This window comes from Ammodytes marinus (assembly GCF_949987685.1).
Source record: "Ammodytes marinus genome assembly, chromosome: 10".
Classification (NCBI taxonomy): domain Eukaryota; kingdom Metazoa; phylum Chordata; class Actinopteri; order Uranoscopiformes; family Ammodytidae; genus Ammodytes; species Ammodytes marinus.
In genome coordinates, this window is record NC_137214.1 from 28,363,901 (window position 1) to 28,384,140 (window position 20,240).

The 20,240-nt window shown below is 40.7% G+C and overlaps 1 protein-coding gene across 1 annotated transcript; it reads left to right on the forward strand.

Moving 5' to 3' along the window:
- Nucleotides 1–2,604: 2,604 nt before the first annotated feature.
- Nucleotides 2,605–11,481, forward strand: ap1ar (adaptor related protein complex 1 associated regulatory protein). Its single transcript, XM_080034976.1, has 10 exons — nucleotides 2,605–2,781; nucleotides 4,011–4,059; nucleotides 4,146–4,172; nucleotides 4,881–4,906; nucleotides 5,532–5,628; nucleotides 5,812–5,910; nucleotides 7,170–7,228; nucleotides 7,797–7,870; nucleotides 7,970–8,092; nucleotides 8,526–11,481. Exons 1-10 carry the CDS (start codon nucleotides 2,711–2,713, stop codon nucleotides 8,807–8,809), a joined length of 909 nt encoding a protein of 302 aa, XP_079891102.1. The 5' UTR covers nucleotides 2,605–2,710; the 3' UTR covers nucleotides 8,810–11,481.
- Nucleotides 11,482–20,240: the final 8,759 nt, after the last annotated feature.

The following is a 20,240-nucleotide window of genomic DNA, read 5'->3' on the forward strand; positions in this document are numbered from 1 at the left end:
CACACATGAATGCAAGGAAGTTCACAAATTAAAAGCATTTTGTAAATTCAAATGTAACAGTTTGTATATAAATGTAACAACATCCAAACACATTTTTGATGAAAATTGCAAATCTTTTTTAAATTAATATATTTATGGATTTATATTACATTTATTTAAAACAATACACATTTGTGTGTGTATCGGAAATGTGTTTGTGAAACGTTTTTCTTATAGATGGATTTATTTTACATTTATATATGACGGTTTTCATTTGTGTGTGCACTGAAATGTATTTGTGAGAAGAGAGTCATTTATATATAAATCACAAAATACAAGTGTGAATCCTTCTCTGTGCATTCATTAATATTGATACTGATTTCATTCCATATTTTTCCGATGACAGAGCTTTATTTCGTGGTGTTGCCATTGAGTGTCGCTGATTCCCCGAGTCAGCAAAACCTTGCGTGAGCTCTACGCATGGTCAAAAGTTTGCGTGGGAATACGCACACTTCTCCGCAAAGAATTCTTTTATAAATACCACCGTTTTGCCACCGCACATTTGACCGCACATTTCTGCCGTCTACGCAAGGTTTTTGTGCGTAGAAAGCTTTATAAATGAGGCCCCTGGTCCTCACCTACAAAGCCCTCCACCATCTGGCCCCCCCATATCTCACTGACCTCCTCTCCCCCTATCAACTCCCTCGGGCCCTTAGATCCTCCTCAGCCAGTCTCCTCTCCACCCACACATCAAAACTCTGCAGCCTTGGCGACAGAGCTTTCTCCAGGGCAGATCCCAGGCTCTGGAAAAGCCTGCCCCAACATATCCCTCACCAGTGGCGGACTCAGACTGTTTGAAGGGTAGGGGCGAAAAAATAAAAAGGGCACCATGTGGACACACAGTGGTGTTTGTAACTCGATGGTGTTTTGTTCCCCCAGCGGAGCCTTAAAGGCAGCGCTGCCTGGAAGGCCCCGCTCGGGGCACCTGTTACATCTCCATGTAGCACTTACTTGTGGCACTTTGTAGTTTGGTTTATTTGCAGCTATAGTACTGACGTGATTCTTGTTGTTCTGAGTTTGTACCCTCATTGTTGAATGCACTTAATGGAAGTTGCTTTGGATAAAAGAGTCAGCTAAATAGAATGTAATGTAACGAAACACCAAACACTGTGTTTGTAGATGTTAAAAAAAAATGTTGGGCTCAACAACGGGGGGTCTGGGGTTCCCCCCCCCCAGAAAAAGATTTGCTTCAAAGACACTGTTTCCCCTAATTCTAGCGACTTTATAAACACTAAAATGAGTTGTTCACCTCATTGTGCACTTTCACATTTTAGCCAAAGAGAGGATGCCTTGCTGCTTTCATCTTTACTAACATTTAAGTAAATTAGACTGGAGAAAAATCAATGTGCCGCTACCATACAGTCTTTGACCGCTGACAGCCAGCTACGGAAATATTGAAGGAAGTTTTCCTTCATGTTGAGGTGATAGCTGACTATTATCGTCTCTCTTGCATGAAATGACCTACACTTGAATGAGGACCGGATCTTGACATTCAAAAAATGTACATACATTTTAAATGGATTATGCAAACTGAAAATATTAAGTTTTTCTAACTTGGCATCTAATTGCGCTTTTCCACTATGGGTACGGACGGACATACTCTTAATCTGCTTTTTGCTTTGTTATCCAGTAGAGATTTAAATACCACTCGATGTAGCTGTTTGTCATAGCGACGCCACATGAAAGCAACGCCTCTTTCACATTCCTCGTTCGTCGGCTACCAAAGAGAGGAACGTCTGCACCTCATTAGAGTACCGCAACATATCTTTTCGGTTTGCCGTATTCTTGCTCCAGAGGGCTCATCATCATCATTTAGGCCTATTGTATGGAGGCGCAACCTAGGGCACTCAATCATTTTTGTTCACATGTAAAGGGCAGCCAATAAGGCACTTTCTCTCATTTTCACCACCATAGAGGGCACTTTAGCAACACTTTTTCAACCAATGGGGGCACCAGATGGGGAGAAGGACACTATCAGGGCACTAGAAGGACCAGACGGGCAGAAGGGCACTAGAAGGGCACTAGAACGACCAGACGGGCAGAAGGGCACTAGAACGGCCAGAAGGGCAGAAGGGCACTATAGAAGGGCACTATCAGGGTACTAGAAGGGCACTAGAAGGGCACCAGACGGGCAGAAGGGGACTATAAGGGCTCTCATTAAGGCACGTCATCGAATTTTCTTGTTCTAGAGGGCACATCATCATCATTTATTGTATGAAGGGGCATCCTAGAGGGCACCCAATCATGTTTTGCACGTGAAAAGGGCAGCAAATAAGGCATTTCCTCTCGTTTTCACGACTCTTGAGGGCACTTAAACGCACTTTTTCAACCATTGAGCCAAGAGGGGGGGCGGTAGTGTTGCAATTGTATTTTGGTACAGTATAGACCTACTACTTAAATCAGTATATGAATGTATAGTTGAACTCATAGACATTATTATGTCTATGGTTGAACTACCTGCAAGCTACTGCAAAACTCCTGTACAATAGGGGGCGCTATGTACCAAAACACCTTGGTCGACCACCCATAAATCATAACGAAGAAGAAGAATATTGAGGAGGATGAGGAAGTGTCTGAAACAGGACTTTCTTTAGAGATGATTCTCTATGATCTGAAACGCCGGCAGCTTTAACTGAACACATGAAATAATACGGAACTATTTAAATATGCGATGGGAAACTGCTGGGCATACTGCGTGGGGCTCTGCCGGAGAGAAGCCAACAGGATCCAGAGAGGAGGCGGGTGAGTGGTGAGACATGGCCGGGGTTAGGCCTCTCTGTCCGGGTCTGTGTCCTGCTGTGTGTAGGGGATCTGAACCGGCTGAACCCCACCCCTACTGTCAACAATAAGGTCTTAGTCAGATGGGACAGCCTGTGTGTGGACTCATATTTAGACACTCATAGAGTAGCCTTTGTTAAGTGGCTGTCCTCATTCATAAACTGACTATTAGCTGTTTGTCGCGTCATTTTTAAGGCCATATTTAAAGTTAATAATTAATGTTTTTCATTCTGTCTTTACCTTCTGCTTACAGAAGCAAATAATTAATTCATCACCTCCATATGTCAACACAATGGAGATGACAGGCGCAGTAGTAGCATGAGTAGTAGGCTAGTTATAAGACCTTATTGACGCAGAACTATAAAATAGGCTAGTAAAATAGCTGTATTGCTTAAAATAAATACAGTGAAATTATGAGTAAAATGTTTCATTTCAATTTGACATAAATATGAGGTAACACATCTTAAAGTTTAAATCAATCTTAACTGAATAAGAGGGAATAATGTTTTTATATAACTATGTTTTACATAGGCCAAGTGGGACATTTTCCTTAGTGTATACAATCAGCATGGAGAGGATACTAAGTAAAGAGCAAGTAATGCTTACTGTAACTGCTGAATGACTCAACCAAATTAGACAGCACAGTCATCACATGTCACTGTCTTGTGGTTGTTGTCACATTCATGTTTACATTAGTGTTGTAGACAAAACCAAGTCAAGAAGACCAAGACTAGGTCAGTCCCCTAACCCTTAACCACACTGCCTCATGCTTATGATACAATGTGGAACATACAAACCACCAGACAGACAGTCCTGAAAGATATACATTCACATAACAATACATCCACAAAACATGCTCCCAGCGTTCACACTAAATGTTCTATTGTCATATTTCCTGAACTACTGTCTACACTTTCACGCAACCACACTTTCTATAATACCTGGTTTATTCATTCTACAATGGCCACTAAAACTAGATTTTTTTTTGTCAGATCCATTTTTCTTTCCCAACTCTTTTTCATGAGGTTTTCCAAGTCAACCATTTAGCTGAAAAAAGCATAAAGATGAGTAAAATATAATTTCTGATATAGACGTACAGAAACATTGTTTGAGAAAGTAAAACTATTGTGTCCCATTCACTTGTTTACAGCCTGAAACAGGTTTGTTCACACTCTTAATTATTCTTCCAACAGGTCAAAATACTTCCGCAGCAGCACCACAGGAGAACACTATACGATAGAGGTACCAGTCGCACATTCACTACTTCTTAATAATGACTGTACTCAGTATTGTGTTATAAATCTAATTGTGACTTTTAAATCTTGCAGTTTGAAAATCTGGTCGAGAGCGATGAGGTAAGTCTGATCATATTTTATATATATGTTTAAAACTACAGTGCGTAACTTCTGTCGTCCCCATGAGTAATTCTCAGTAATTACAAGAACACTGTCTGTGCATCTACATGAGATAAGCCTTCAAGTGAATGCCCATGGATTTTATACCTTCTGCTGTACGTTCAGGTTTTTTCTTAGCAGTAGAATCAACAACTGAAACATTTCTTGGGCGCTTCTTGGAATTTTTCTGAGCTCCTGCACCAGTGTCAGGGGGCGAACACCAGTTTGTAAACGCTGCCATACTGAGAAATACAGAGAACGTTTTGTGGAGCTGATAGGCTTAATCAACTTTGTGTCAACTCGTTTGACTATGTCTTAAATGTAACTGACATTCATTTATATGAAAAAGTTACGCACTATATCACTTAAAGACGAACACTGCTGCTTAGAAACCAATTACACTCTAACAGACATAGTGTGTGTATTTTATAAGACGTACAGTCAAATTAAAAGCTGCTCTCCAAGAGTACCGTTTACTTCTAAGCTCCCATCCACCAGTGATGGATAGAAAGTGAAGTGTGCCCCCACCCAGCAGCCATCTCAGGCAGGGACTAACTCGATTACTGTCTGCAGAGTCCCAGACTAGTGGCACTTGGATCTTGAACAGTTTATTTCTCATTTAATGGCTGTGCCCTAAAATGTTGTTGTTTTTTTTCTTCTGCATTGTAGGCGGAGAGCCCACAGCCCTGCCCGAGGTAAGTTATGTACAGAAAAGTATAGGGCCATGGGAAAGACAGAATGAGCGAAGGGACTTTTCTTTTTTATTATGTACTTTGAGAAAAAAAATTAATTTGACAGTTAAAGACTGCGGTAAAGTTAGAAAGATATTGACAGATTAAAACCTCCAGGATCAATAACTGGTAAGCAGAATGTTATTCAAATGCATTTTTTAAATTTTTTTCAAAGATATTTTTTGTGGCATTTCTATGCTTTATTGATAGTGTAGAGACATTTGAAATGGGGCAGAGAGGGGAGTGACATGCAGAGAACGACCGCGGGCTGGAATCGAACCCGGGTCAGCTGCTGGCCGAGGCCCATGGGGGGGACGCCCTACCAACTGAACTAAGGACGCCCTCATTCAAATGCATCTTAATTCAGACGTCCTCTAAGTACACTTCCACTAATAACAAGTTGGTTCTCAACATTTTGACTTTTTTCTCAAAGTGCAAAAGGGAGAAACAAACATCCTCCTTTTCTCTCTCCCTTGGCCCTCATACTCTGCCGTAGACATGTGACAGGGATTTTAAGATAAATAATCATGAGTTCCCTTTCTTAATAAGGTTAAACAGTGATGTGTTTTGTCCATTCATTGTCCTTCAGGCCCATCAATGAAGATGAGATCAAGCATCTCAAGGAGCATCGCTACACGGCGCTCTCAGAGTCACAGGTCCACATCGACCAGAAGATACAAGCCGAGGTGAGTGCCCACATGTTTTAAAAGACACCACTTAACAAGACACCCGTTATTTAATTTCACGTTTTTAAAAACCTATTTTTGCTCATTTTTATAATTTGCTGCATTGTTTTTTCTGTTTTTGGTAATTTTCTGTTTTGTGTTTGATTTTTTTTTTGTTATTATTATTTATTTTTTCTGCTTCAGTTAGAGGCACAAGAGGAGAAGTTGAGGCTAGAAGAGGAGGCTAGAATTGTCGCCCAGCGTGAGCTCGCCAGGTTGGCACGAGAACGCAAATTGAAGGAGGTGAGGCAGCCGCAGCACCTAGCGCGCTCCCCTCTCACACTACTCGCTACAAGCACTCGCTGTTTGTTAACTGCTCGGCTAATATACTAACTTCTCCTCTCAACTGCAGAGGCTTCCACTGCATTTCAAAGTCCTCATACTTCTGTAATCTTTAATGATTATTTCTTCTGTTTTCGCTCTTATGTTTTGTGTTTTCTTCATTAACATTACTTTGTTATCCAGTCAGACATCTTGTCTTGTCTCAGTGCTTTATTTACCAAATGAGATGGTACAACATAGCTGCAATGGAACAATACTATCTATAAGTATTTTAGTTGTAGAACTTATTTATTTTAGTCCATACAAATAGTTTTCCATCATACAACATACATACATAGAACATGCACAACTGGGGGCGCCCTTAGCTCAGTTGGTAGGGCGTCCCCCCCAGGCCGGGCCCAGCAGCAGACCCGGGTTCGATTCCAGCCCGCGGTCGTTCTCTGCATGTTACTCCCCTCTCTGCCCCATTTCACCTCTTTCTCTTAACACTATCAATAAAGCATGAAAAATGCCAAAAAATATCTAGAATTGTTGTGGAGTATAAGTACAAACTAGCATGAAAAAATAATACTCACGTAAATTGAAGTCAGATTTTTACTTTAGTACAATACTTGACTAAATGTACTTCAGTAACTTTCCATCACTGCTCCTATGTGATATAATAAATATAAATGTTTAATTGATTAATTAAAATAAAGAAATCCGGACAAGATTTTTTTAATTTTTTTTTTAATTGGTTTATTTGAGGGACATTGCACACTAATAAACAGTCAGACTGTACGTGAGCCAGAGTTAGCCTAAGAGGCAAGTTTGCATCCCTTGTCCCCTGCCAGATATTAAAAAGGCAACCTAAAATTACAGAAATAAAATGCATGTACAAACAAAGATTTTTCTTTCTATTCTCTTTGCATTTCCACCTTCCACCACTTCTCTGGTGTTGCTCACATGTTTCCTTGAAAGCACCCAAACTGTTTTTATTCTTTTATGAATCTAGTCTGTGTTTGAATCATCGTCATTGTACTCTATCTTTTTAGGTAGTTTATTGTCATTACTGTATATTGAAGGTCAGACAACAATACAACAAAATGAAGTTAGCACTCCCTGAGACATAAAAACACATTTAACATCTACCGGGAGACATTAAGTAATATTAAATAAGACACTTGGTAATGAAGAATAAACTAGAATAAACAATCTATCTGTTGTTGTGTTGTCTGCAGCTGTCTGCCCAGAGGAAACGAGGCAAAGCGGACGGATCCGGAGGAGAAACTCAGAGAAAGTGAGTCACGTCAGTTCATAAACAAACAACGGGACAGTTGTTTGAGCAGAGGAAAAGCTGCGGTCATGAGGCTCTGTCGTAGACTGTGGGCTCTGCAGAGGGGTTTAGTAGAGTAGCCTGGCACCGCCCCGCCTATCTACTTCCACTCAATTTTCATTTCACTTCAGTAGTCAGTAGTCTTCTGTACAAATGAAATGAAGTACGATGGTCTGGTAGGGCCAGGCTAAAAGTAGAGGGGAGATGCTGGGTGAACTTAAAGGGATATTTACATGATTGGTTTTTAGCATTCAATTGAAATAATATTGATTTTAATGATGTGAGCAGAGCGCACAGTTTGTAGCTGAGATATTAAGTCTCCAGTCCCAGAAATCAGTGTTTAATTAAACCTGCGTTCCAAATCTTATACTTTTTTATTTTTACTTGTGCTGCACAAATTAGTGCATATTGATATGAATAACTGTGGGCTCTGCAGAGGGTTTTAGTAGCGTGCTAAAGTAGACACAAATTGCCATATCGTATTGCCATTGATACTGTGATATGAATGATTGTTTTCATGTATCTGTTCCAGACAAACCTCAGGCGACGGTTTTGACGTCTTACTCCAGAATGTGAAAGCCCAGTCTGAGGCATTCAGGAGCAACAGTAAGTTCAAACCATCCAACCTCGGTTATATCTGCGCTACTAGGAATGTGTGTGACACAGACAAAAGTTTCATTTATTTTCTTATTTCTTTGTTTCCAGGACTGCCCTCTGAGCCCAACGTAGTGACTCCTAACACAGAGTGCAGCTGGGACTTCACCACCAAGACTCGCTCCACCAACGATGACGGGACGTCTCTGGACCTGGAGTGGGAGGACGAGGAGGGTGAGTGGCCGGGCTTTGCTTTGACTTACTGGTCTAAGCGGGCTTGATTTTTTTGGGTGTCTTGTCGCCCCTGCAAGGTTCAGTTAATAAAAGCTTGGTGACCCTTGCAGTCAGAATTACAGTGGTTAGAGCGACCCCTAGAGGCCCAGGCGTCGCAGCGGACCCGGGTTTGAATCCGACCCGGGTCCTTCTCTGCATGTCTCCCCCTTTTTGTCCTCATTTCAACTCCTGTCTCTCCAAATCTGTTTTATTGCCTTAAATGCCCAAAAAATGTAATCTAAAAAGATTAAAGGTCATGTCCTTCTGTAATGTCATAGGGATGAATCATGCTCTAAAAAACGATACCAATTTCTCTCTCTCGTTTCACTGCAAACACACTTATATCGGTGACTCCTGCTTTCAAAATAAAAGCTCATATCCTTCTGTATCCTAGGGATGAATCGAGCCCTGCCGGCCTGGGAGCGGTCTCGTACGGAGGAGGACATCCTTCGCGCGGCCCTCGGTCCCGGGGGGAAGCAGCAGCTGACCAGCGGCCCCCCCTCAGCCTCTGAAGACTCCAACGCTCTGGAGTGGGAGAACGACTTTGTGAGTACGCACCCAGAGGGGGACCTGGCAGACTCTGAGTTCGAAGGCTTTGTCAATCCCGTGCTCGAGCTAGACACTCCCTCCGAAGACACCACGGACTATAGCCTCAAAATGGACCATCAGGACAGATAGTGAACCCGCAACCCCAAAGCAGACAATTTTTCGTTTGTTTTAAAAGCTAACCAAGCTTTTTTGCCTCGTGAAATGGGAAATGTACTTAAATTTGCTTTTCAAATTCTGTAAATATGAAATCTGTGATGCTGCGGGAATGTGTTGTGTGTCGCTTTACACTACAGAGCTACTGTATGTAGTGAAGTGTGTTTTTATCAGACTCATGATAGACTAAGTTGTTTCAGTGCCTTCATTTGCCAAAATTAGCCGACCATTATATGCATTGTAACTTAACATGATCAGTTAGTTACCATTACCATCCTTTACCATTCTACACGCTGTGCCCAGGTGACCAAGCACAAGTCGCAAAGCTGAAAGGAAAATGTTGGCGGTTTGACACCTGCCTTTGTTTGGTTCGATTGAAACACACTCAGGCGCATTACCACCTTTGCTGTGGCTCGTATAGGCAGGTAAGAACCCAGCAATTGTACTTTGCACCAAAAGCGGACCATGACCTTGTTCAAGAGGTGGTCTCAGTACACTTCCAAACTAACTGTGGTGTGGTTTCTTTGTGGCAAGAACATAATTGGACTAAATCTATTCTTGGATTAAATAAGCCCCGGTAGTAGCCTGCTACGCTATGCATTATGGGATAATAGGAGACGATCTACTTCCTGTAGTTTCTTTCTGTAGTTTTCCTGCATGGAAATTCTGATCATTAGGAGAGCAGTTCAGGACCTACGTTATTGCTCCCGCCCCAGACACACCTGACCAATCAGTGAAGAGAATGGGCCGCTGCATTTTGGTTGGTTTCAGACCAGAGGAAACGATAGGTGTGAATGAGAATGGAACCTGGTGAAGATTGAATCATTCTTGAATCTGGTACGAACAAAGGAAGCGGACTATCAGGTGTTAAACTGCCCTATGTTGCAAAAGCAGGAGCTGTGTATTATACTCACTGATGGAAATGACATACTTCACCGGAGTCTAACTTTTTTTTTAAAGTTATCTTGTACTTTCTGTATCCTATTTGGAAATATTTTTTTCTGTTGCATTTGATCTATCCTCCAGCAGTAGACAGCCACTGTGCAGAGCCTGGGGACCAACTAGTACAGACACCAGTGGCAAAGCTAGTAGTATTCCTGCATGTCGTTTGGTGTGTGGTAATAGAAATTCCAAACTACAGATAAAACTCCCTCACTCTGAGTTTGTATCTCTCCTTTAGAGCTTCAGTTTTATACAACGTTGATGCAAAAAAAAAAAAAAGGAACGGACGCTGATTTAAAAGGTACATTTTTTTGTGATGAATCAGTGTCATATTGGTACAGCCACTGTTTCAGCATTTGGGTCTGGGTGCACACAGCCGCGCCCTCAATCAAGGCATGATGGGTTTTTGTGATACTTGCATGCACTATGTCAGTGCATTGACTCCGCTACATTCATAAGTTTGTTTCTTTGGTACTGGAAACAATTAGAAACAGTTAATATGATGCAGAATAATCTAACTATGAAGAAAGACGTCTCAGTGTGTCATTCAAATATCTCTCCAACCTATCTCTCATCCGATCAACTTTACACTTGTGTGATGATTAGGCACACACAATGACTACAGGTGTATGTTGGAGACCTGGGTTTTAAACTGGCTTTGTTTTGATTTTATTTGAATATTAAGTTTTATTTATGGATCATTTTTTTGTCAAAAACAATAGCACAGAACAGCAGGATCATTGCCAGACACGGTGACATTCACATCATCAAAAAAATACCAAATGTTATATATCATGTTTATATCATGGATTAATTAAAGACAGCAAGTCTTTATGTAGCTCTACATAATATGAATTTATTCGTCCATGATTTGCAATAATACAGCAAAAAGAAGAAGGTGAACATTCCTTATTTCAACAAGTATACATCATCTAAACTAGCCTTCATTTTTCCTAACTAGTTCTTGGTGTATTTAGAAACCCATAGTTACAAACAGGTACCTGGAAGTGACAAATCCTTCCATTGAAGAAGCTGCAAAGAGATCATTTGATATAGCTCTAATTCCTGCCTTTATTTTAGATCTTCTTTCTGATTGGTTGCTTGCTTTTGGTGTTTTGCATGTATTCGGGAGACAAATAATATTATTGAGTGTATGATTTTTCATTTACTTATTGATTTGGAAATCCAAACCATTAACCCGGAACCAAAAAAATGCTCATAAATTATAATCTTATCGTTTTGTTTTTCTCTGCTAATAATGAAAAAGCAATATTTTGTTTGTCTGAGTCTGAATGGGAAAAGAAAGTGACCAAACAAACATGCAAATATGACTCATGTCGTCATGATTTTATAACACATCCAATGCTGCTGTGCATTATATTCTAGTTGTATCATGTTACGGTCGTTATCACATTTATTTAATTATTCTGTTTGAATCAAAAGTAGCTAATAGAAAACATTCACTGGAAGGATTCACTTGTGAGGAGATGGAAAATGCACTATATGTGGAAGTGTGTAGACGAGACACGGGTTGATTCTGCATTTATATTTCTTATATTTAAATTTGTGTTTTTTTGTGTGTGTTTTTTAACACATTTCAATATTTTGTTTTGCTGTGATTACATCATCTCTGATTTATCACTGTAACTTTATGTAAGAAGAAAAACAAACTGTAATTTAACATTCCTTGTCACACTGAGCCTCAGTTGAAAAATAAAAAATATAGAAATATATATAAAATGTATTGGGACTAAATGTATGACTGTGTGTGTGTGTGTGTGTGTGTGTGTGTGTGTGTGTGTGTGTGTGTGTGTGTGTGTGTGTGTGTGTGTGTGTGTGTGTGTGTGTGTGTGTGTGTGTGTGTGTGTGTGTGTCTATTTTTAGTGTGTGTTTATATTGTATGTGTGTGTGTGTGTAACGTTTTTTGTGACAAATCTGTAAATGGGTTATCAACAGAATCATCGATAGGTCTCAAGGCGATGTTTCAAACTGGCTGAATGCTCCACAAAGATTTGAGTATCACTTTAAGAGGAGGAGTCACTGTGTGTGGATCATGTAATATAAGACAAGAGATAAGGATGTGTGTGTGTGTGTGTGTGTGTGTGTGTGTGTGTGTGTGTGTGTGTGTGTGTGTGTGTTGCATTCAGAGTATATGAGTGTGTACATGACTGCAATTTCCCAGACACTGTTGGTTGTGAATATTTAATCAGATCAATGTAAACTAAGAACTGCATTGCGGCAACATTGGGGTTGTCACTGTCTCTTCTGTTATGTTGTTATAAGAATAGCATGTAATCAATTCTGCTGCTGATTATAGATGGAACACAACATGTACTGTACTGGAAAGAGATTTAAAAGTTTAATGGAGAACAAACCTTTGTAAAGAAAGAGGAAAAATATTGACCTGGTGTGAGTGTGGTTATAGGGTCAATAGATGCTTTGATCTCATGTTTAGTTAATAATCCACAAACAGCAATTAAGGATTTGGATATTGAGATGGTATTTAGATTTTCTAGTATTTTTTACTTTTTTTACTGTTTTACATTTTTATTTAGCATTTTATTTTTTATTTTATTTTTTTTTAAACAACAACAATTGCAACGACACATTTAAGAGACAGTGTGTAATATGACATCATCAAGAAAGTTCTACAAAGTTCTAGAATGCAACGCTCCCTGGGTAACCCCAACCCTTTCGAATAATAACAGAAGCTACAGTGGCCTTCAAGGACAAGAACAATTCTACATTTTAAACAATGCACCTGATGACACTCCAACTATGACACTTTCAAGATGGCGGCACTAGGCCTTGGTCCAAAATATGCAGAAATATGGACATATATGAGACCCTTTCTAAGGAAAAAAATAATAATTAAAAAAAAAATGTTCAGCTATTATGCACTAAATTAAATGTACTATGGATAGTATAATTACTTTCTACAAAATCTGCTAGGAAATAAAACCCAAAATTCTACACACTGCAGGTTTAAGAGACAGTTAGTAGCCTAACATTGCACATGCAAACGAAACCCAGAAAACCCTCAAGGGGCCTGGCATGTTGGGGTTCCTTACAATTATTCAAAAATAAATAAGAAAAATAAAAAACAAACACATAGTCTATGAAAAGGGGAACGAATAAAGGAACAAATGTAGTGTTTCTTTGGACATCTGCTTGATTTTCAGTGAGTCCAGCTTCAAGTTAAATCCCCCCTGAGGCATCTTGTGTAAGTTTTTCCAGTAGGCTAATAATTGATCAATATATCGCGTGGTCTGATGAGCTCAGTGTGTATCATCATCCACAGTGATGTAGTGAAGGTCACAGCTGCTCTGGGTTTGATTCAGTTTTCAACAGAAAAGCATCCTATAATCCCATCAGTGCTCAGACAAATGTGCAGTTGTTTGGGAAATAAAATATTTATTTTATTTAAATTGTTTTGGCATTTTCAAGCGTTATTAGACGGTATAGAGTTGAAATAGGGAGACAGAGAGAGAGGGGGGAGCAAAGGTCCACGGGTCGGATTTGAAACCGCGACCACTGCTACGAAGACCTGGGCCAATATGGTATGCGCTGTATCCACACCGGAGCGCCCCTTGTATTTTATTTTTTTCTGGAGTGTTAATTGAATAAATAAATGTTCTGCATTTTCCTTACGCAAATGTTTATATTGCTCAATGGCCGTCTCTGGACAAACACACTATACTGTTAATATTTATCCTTCATGCTTTACAACTTAGTGCTACTATAAAATCCCGAAAAATCCAAATGAAAACAAAACAGTTTCCGTGTGGGAAAACAGCACACTCTCCTGTGCCCTCGCACCTATAATGCAGCAGGCCTAGTAGGTAGTTCAGGCATATATTTCGTAAATAAAAGCGGCCGGGGCATTTGTGCGCTGGGAGAGCCATGATGACAGGGTTGTGTTAGCTCCATGGTCATTTAAACTTGGTGCAATTTTTGTTCAACGCAGCTCAACATATTATAACATTTTCCCCAATTTATCTGCTTTCTGCCTCTGATCCTGAGCCTGTCATCCATCCTCTTTGCTCTTAAAAGTGGAAGCTTGCGCATAACTTTGTTGCATTATATTGAACCTGTGTTACAGTGTTTCAGATTAATTCAAATGCCAGAGCGCATTGTTGTGATGGTGATTATTTTATTATGTGTGTGTTCTGGTCATTTGAGAATGATTAAACATGCCACCTTTAATATGGCTATAAAAAGGTTTTGAAGGTGTGGGGGATTGGGGGACCGCTGATAGGCCTACTAGCTGTTATTAAAATGCGCACTTGATTCGCATGAACATGACAGCAGTACCTACCTGTCTAATTTTTATTATTCATGCTGTGCTTGCCATTTAATGGTTGTACAAAAACATCACTTTTTTTCATTCTTTTTATTCTTCTAAACATGAGTATATCTGTATGCGCGCGCACACTGCGATTGTTGTAGCCGTCCTGCTTGTGCGCATGCACCGTTCTGCGCAAATCGAATCAACATTAAAGGAACGAACAATGAAGGGAACGCCCACAAATAAATATAAAACACTAGATATGCCACGCCCCTTCTATGGGAACGCCGTTGATGACGTTGATGCCATCAAAGGCTTTGATGACGTTTTCATGCATACCATTCCATACGTCGTCATCATCCTGATTGTTTTTACAAGCCAAGGGTAATACTTGCTTTGGAAATCATTATTCAATTTGCACTTGAATGACAGGTAAGTTCCAGACCACGGTCAGAAACCACAGTGAGGATCTACCATAGATAGTCTATCATCTACATTACTGAAGGATAAACAGTAAGCATCAATCTAACTGAAGAAAACCAGCCACCTTACAGAAGAGATGTCTGACATCGTAAAATCGGTAATTAAGGTGGACAATGGCTTCTTAGTCACATCGGAAGCCATCCTGCCCATTGTAAGGAAACACTTTGCACTGATCTCCGGAGCCCAGTGGTGCCTGCTGTCAGCGGGGATGCCGGATCGGCACACAGAGTCTACACTGGCTGACTTGTTCGTGGATCTCGTACGGACACTCGCTAGAACTGTCTTTAGAATAGTCTTACCACTGTTTCAGGGGCGCATTCTCAGTACTGGATCTCCTGCTGATATAGACCTGGCTTTTGCCAACTACAGCACTCGTCTCGGAGACTCCCTTTCGGAGTGCTTTTCCGTCGCTCTTAACGGCCCACAGGAGAAATGTCCTAGTTCAGAACAGCTGACCGCACTCGTTGAGAATGAAATCTCACTGAAGGTTCACTCTGGTGTAACCTTGGCCCTGAGCAGAGCTGCTTTTCCAGACGCACCAGCTGTTTTTATCACCAGCAGGATGTCAAACGTACTCGCTCTTCGTCAAATGGTGACGCATGCTGCCACCGTTCTGAAAGGTCACGTGACTAGACGGAACTTTAACTGCATGGGATGTAGCAGGCAGCAAAAACGTGTCGAGATTGTTGGAGAGAAAAGCTCCAAATCTACATCATGCATCCTGGAACAAGGAGGAGAGCCACTGAGATCCGAACCATTTCAGAGCTCGAAATCTGAGATCTCCATCCCCACAGCGACTCAAGCCGTGGGGGAAATCCTCAACAAATGGTCCAGTGAGACACCCGTCATCAAAGAAGAGGCTGATGACACTATCACTATCCTTTCACCCAGCGCCTCTGCAGCATCTGATATTGTGAGAAGTATAGTCGATGACCTGCATTATCTCGACTTTGGAGAAATAGCTCGATGCAGTGAGCGGGCCTCCTCACCCAGACCTGATTTTGAGCTGGGGTTAATACTTAATCAAGTGAAGGACTACATTGAATCACAGGAAAAAACTCAAACCGAAGATACCGGCGCCAGTGCCATCGTAGCGGCGCGCAAACGGAGCTTTACAGAGTTCGCCAAACTTCAATTTGAAAACATGATCGTAGAGCTGAAGCGTTTCAGTAAAGCCGAGAACACAGACTCCCTTGTGAGTCTCAAACAGAAATCAAAGTGCTCTCAATTCAAAGCCAGTGATTATGATCCTGAAAACCTACCAGGAGCTGTTCCAGAGTCTATCAAAGCTGAACCTGAAGCCTGCTACAAAACCACACAGACAACTATGATCAGCATGACAAAGCAGCTGGCATCTCAAGTGGATTTTGAGACCATCAAACAAGATGTCGACAGCTTGTTTAGCAAAGTAAACCTGCCGGGGAAAATTCCATCAGATGGCGCAAAATTACTGGAAAACATCATATCCAGCGGTGATCTCAAAACGTTTTCAAAGGAACTGACCGATAAAATGTACGGCCATCTGATGGTTAGCCACACATACCAACTTCCAGTGGCTCAGATGGGAAAATATCTCTCTGACTCTATCATCTCCCAGCAAAGAAAGAGGGGGGACAGTGTGCATTTTAACTTTTCCCCTGAAGTACTATATGTCCTGACAGAGGACACAGTGGGAAAGTTCTTGCAGAATGTGCTCCTCTGGTTGGAGAAGCAGCCATCAGCTGCATCAAACCACAGCGAAGAAGTGTCCGGTGCACTAACTGACATAAAAGACCTTATCACCACCATGCTGACCCCATCAATGGACGAAAACGTAAACGGTCCAGAGTACCCTCAAGCCTGTGGGATGGAAATAAAAACTCCCTCTGATTTCAGTCAGAGTCGGGTATCACCTGCTAATGATGCTGCATATGCATCCCCGCCGAGCAGTGACGATGTGTGTGGCAGCTTGAAAATCAGCATCCGAGTTGATCGTACGCCTCTCAGCTCATGCAAAACCAACGAGATTCCAGAAGTCCTAACTCCCAAACTGTGTTGTCATGCACCTCACTCCAGTCTGGAGTCATCGTCATCTGTCATGTCGGATGGAACCACAGTTTATACAGCAAAGGAGGTGACCAAGGATCTCACCATTGCACTGCTCTTAAGGCTGATTAATAAATCCCCCATTGAGACCAGGAGGTCCCTGCAGAAGAAAGACGTCAGCGCCGCCTTAACGCGTCTGACAGCAAAAGTGCAGGAAGGGACTTCCACCTTTGGACCTGATGATGTCAGAACAACCAAGCACCGCACGAGTAAAATCATCAGAGCCGTGGTGAAAGACATCGACCAGAATGTTGGCATAAATTTCCTAGTTCAACTGATGGAAGATCATGACGTTTTTGATAATATTATTCTGGTATTTCTCAAAGCCCAGCTGGAAGCGCACCTCCCTCCGAAGCCAAAAAAGCCAGTAGTCGCCAAGTTCTTCTCAGCAATTGGAAAAGTCTTATCCAAGCCCTTCAACATTTGCATCTCGGATAGCCACGAGCCACGTCCCACCACTCCCCCCCCTAAAGTGATCTAGAAGCTTCTCATTTAGCCACTTGAATTTCAACACTAGTAATCTCACAAATGAATCTAGGGTTTTCTCCGGGTGCTCCGGTTTCTCCCATGTGTATAATCATCATAACATAAAAAAACAACAGCACACACAGAACATATATATGTATGTGAAGATTCATATATAGGCTACATAAACATAACCATAACCATCAAGGGCTACATGGGCTTTGGGTTTTCTCCGGGTACTCCGGTTTTGTCCCGCATTTATGATCACAACATCTAAAAAAAATCATAAGATCAAAAAAACAACAACAAATATAGAACATACGTTATGTGTATGCAGTATATAGGCCTGTAGTCATCATGGGCTACATGGCCTTGGGTTTTCTCCGGGAACTCCGGTTTGCCCGTCACATCTACAATCGTAAAAAAAAAACATATACTACTGCATATATATATTGGAAACTATAAATTCTATACGCCCCACATTTGCCCCCACATTGGCCTTGGGATTACTCAGTAAAAATCATAACATCAAAAAAAAAGAAATTTAAAAAGCTAACAAAAAAACAACAAGAAGAGGTACTCCAGAAGCTCCGCTCATTCAAAAGCACGTTGAAAAAGAAAAAAAATACAAATTGGAAAATCCCAAAAAAGCAAAGAACAGATCGACAACAACAACGTTATATAGGCTACTGCATATATATTGGAAACTATAAATTCTATCAACCCCACATTGGCCTTGGGGATTACTCAGTCTGCTTCACACACCCCTGAAAAAATCACAAATTTAAATTGGAAAATTATAACAACAAACTTCCAATTTAAATGTGATTTTGTCAAAATCATAACATAAAAAAAAAAAAATGTAAAAGCTAACAAAACAACAACAAGAGAAGAACAACTCCAGAAGCTCCGCTCATTCAAAAGCAAATTGAAAAAGAAAAAAAATTAAATTGGAAAATCCAAAAGAAGCAAAGAACAAGATCGACAACAACAACAATGTCATCAACAGCAAAATATAAAATGTGTTTCTGAATTTAACTCTTTTGTGTTTTTTTATGATGAAATATTGACAGTTGGAAATACTAATGTTGACAAAGTTTAAAAAATGCTCAATTCCGAATGATTCTAATACAATTGTTTCTTGAAGGTCTTGCTCCATTTCCAGTTTAATACTTGAACATCTAATCATCCATTGAGTTCAAAACAACCACAAGCATAGTTCAAAATACTAGTGTAGGTCTCTGAAAAGTTGTGATGATGAATACAACGCTATACACTTTCTTTCATAGACGGTGAACCATTGCAGAACAATGGCAGACAGACAATAAAACTTTTCAAAGTGTATCACTGAATAATATCACAATTTTCCAAGCCTGCATCATATAGGCACCACACAAGCTCAGACTGTCTCTAGTGTAGCTTCTCTGCTCTGTTCTTTTAATGTGAATTAATGCAATTAACATTGTATTTTGTGTTTGTATTGTTGTTTTTGTCTCTCGACACTTGTTTATCGACATCATTGTAAATGAGGGTCACCCCTCATATCTGGAGTAGGGGAGAGTGGCCTAAGTTGTGCAATTTTTCACTCAAAGTGACTTTAAAGTAAGGCCTTGACAGTAAAGTCTCCAACTCAAATATATTTCAGGGTGTTGTGCATCCCTGGCAATAAAAACTTTGGATCAGGAATAAACTGTTGAAGAAATATAGCTTTCGGAAAAAAAGTTGTCTTGTTGCACAACTTGCCCCCGGTGTGGTGTAAGTTGCGCGGTTGGAGAGAATACCATGGGGTAAATTGTGCCATTGCTATATATCTCATAAACTGTAATGCAAGACAAATCCATTAGACAATCACTTATTTAAGGTGTATTTAAAGTAAATAAAGTAAATAGTTGACAAAGATTGAAGGACAATTTTCTTAAACAAGGCCTAGCAGATCTAATCGTTTTATCTGCAAGGCTCACAATGACAAAGTCACCATCATCATCTTTCTGGCCATCTGAACTCTCATCAGTGGTGTCGTTAAGTGGAATTGAGATGTCACTCTCTTCTGAGCTACTGTAGACAATCACTTTCTTTTTGGTGACCAGCGTATACAGCCATGCCACTGGCACAACTCTCAGAAATGTACTTTGCACTTTGTCACTTTAACACTTTGGAGTTTGTCAAGTCCTACAAATACCTAGGGCTTTGGCTGGACTCTTCCCTTTCATTCTCCATCCATATCAACAATATTCAGACTAAAGTGAAAGCCAGATTGGCCTTTCTCTTCCGGAACAAAGCATCCTTCACACGCTCTGCTTAACTTACACTTGTAAAAATGACCATCCTGCCCATCCTTGACTATGGTGATACAATCTATAAAATGGCTTCAAAAACAGCGCTACACAAACTGGACGTTCTTCACCATTCAGCTATCCGCTTTGCCACCAATGCTCCCTTTCATACACACCACTGTGAACTTTTCAAACTGGTGGACTGGCCCTCCCTCCAAACCCGCCGACTCCGACATTGGCTCCAGTTTATTTATAAGACACTCCTGGGCAAGACCCCGTCTTACCTTTCCTCCCTTCTCCATCTCTCCAGAAGCACTTACCGCACAAGATCATCTGAGCTTATCAAACTCACTAACCCACTCACCAGGACTACCTTCGGCCGAAACTCCTTTCATTTTGCAGCAGCTTTTGACTGGAACAACATTCAAGACACCCTCAAACTTACAGCGTTTACTTCACAGTCTGCCTTCAAGCAGAAACTTAACATTGTTTTAGTAGACCCCCCCTGCTCCTGTTGATTCCACTGTTTCTCACTTGCATACACCCTTCACACACAATATATCATTGACACATCTTAATTTTTTTATTTATTTATTTTTTCACATGCATCCGCTCGCATACACATGCTCACACGCATACATTCGTTTAATTTGTGTGTTGTTTCTTATTTATTACACCCTGTCCAGACCTCTACGCCCGTCCCGACTAGTTTTTAGTGCTTTAGTGTTTTCTATTTTGTTACTGTACATAGGCTGTGCATTTGTACATCTGTTTTATATTTGTCTAAGTGAGTCATGCTTGTGTATTTGTTATTTATACCTTTACTCCTAGTGGGGCCTCTTGGACCAGATCAATATTGTAAATAAGAAAC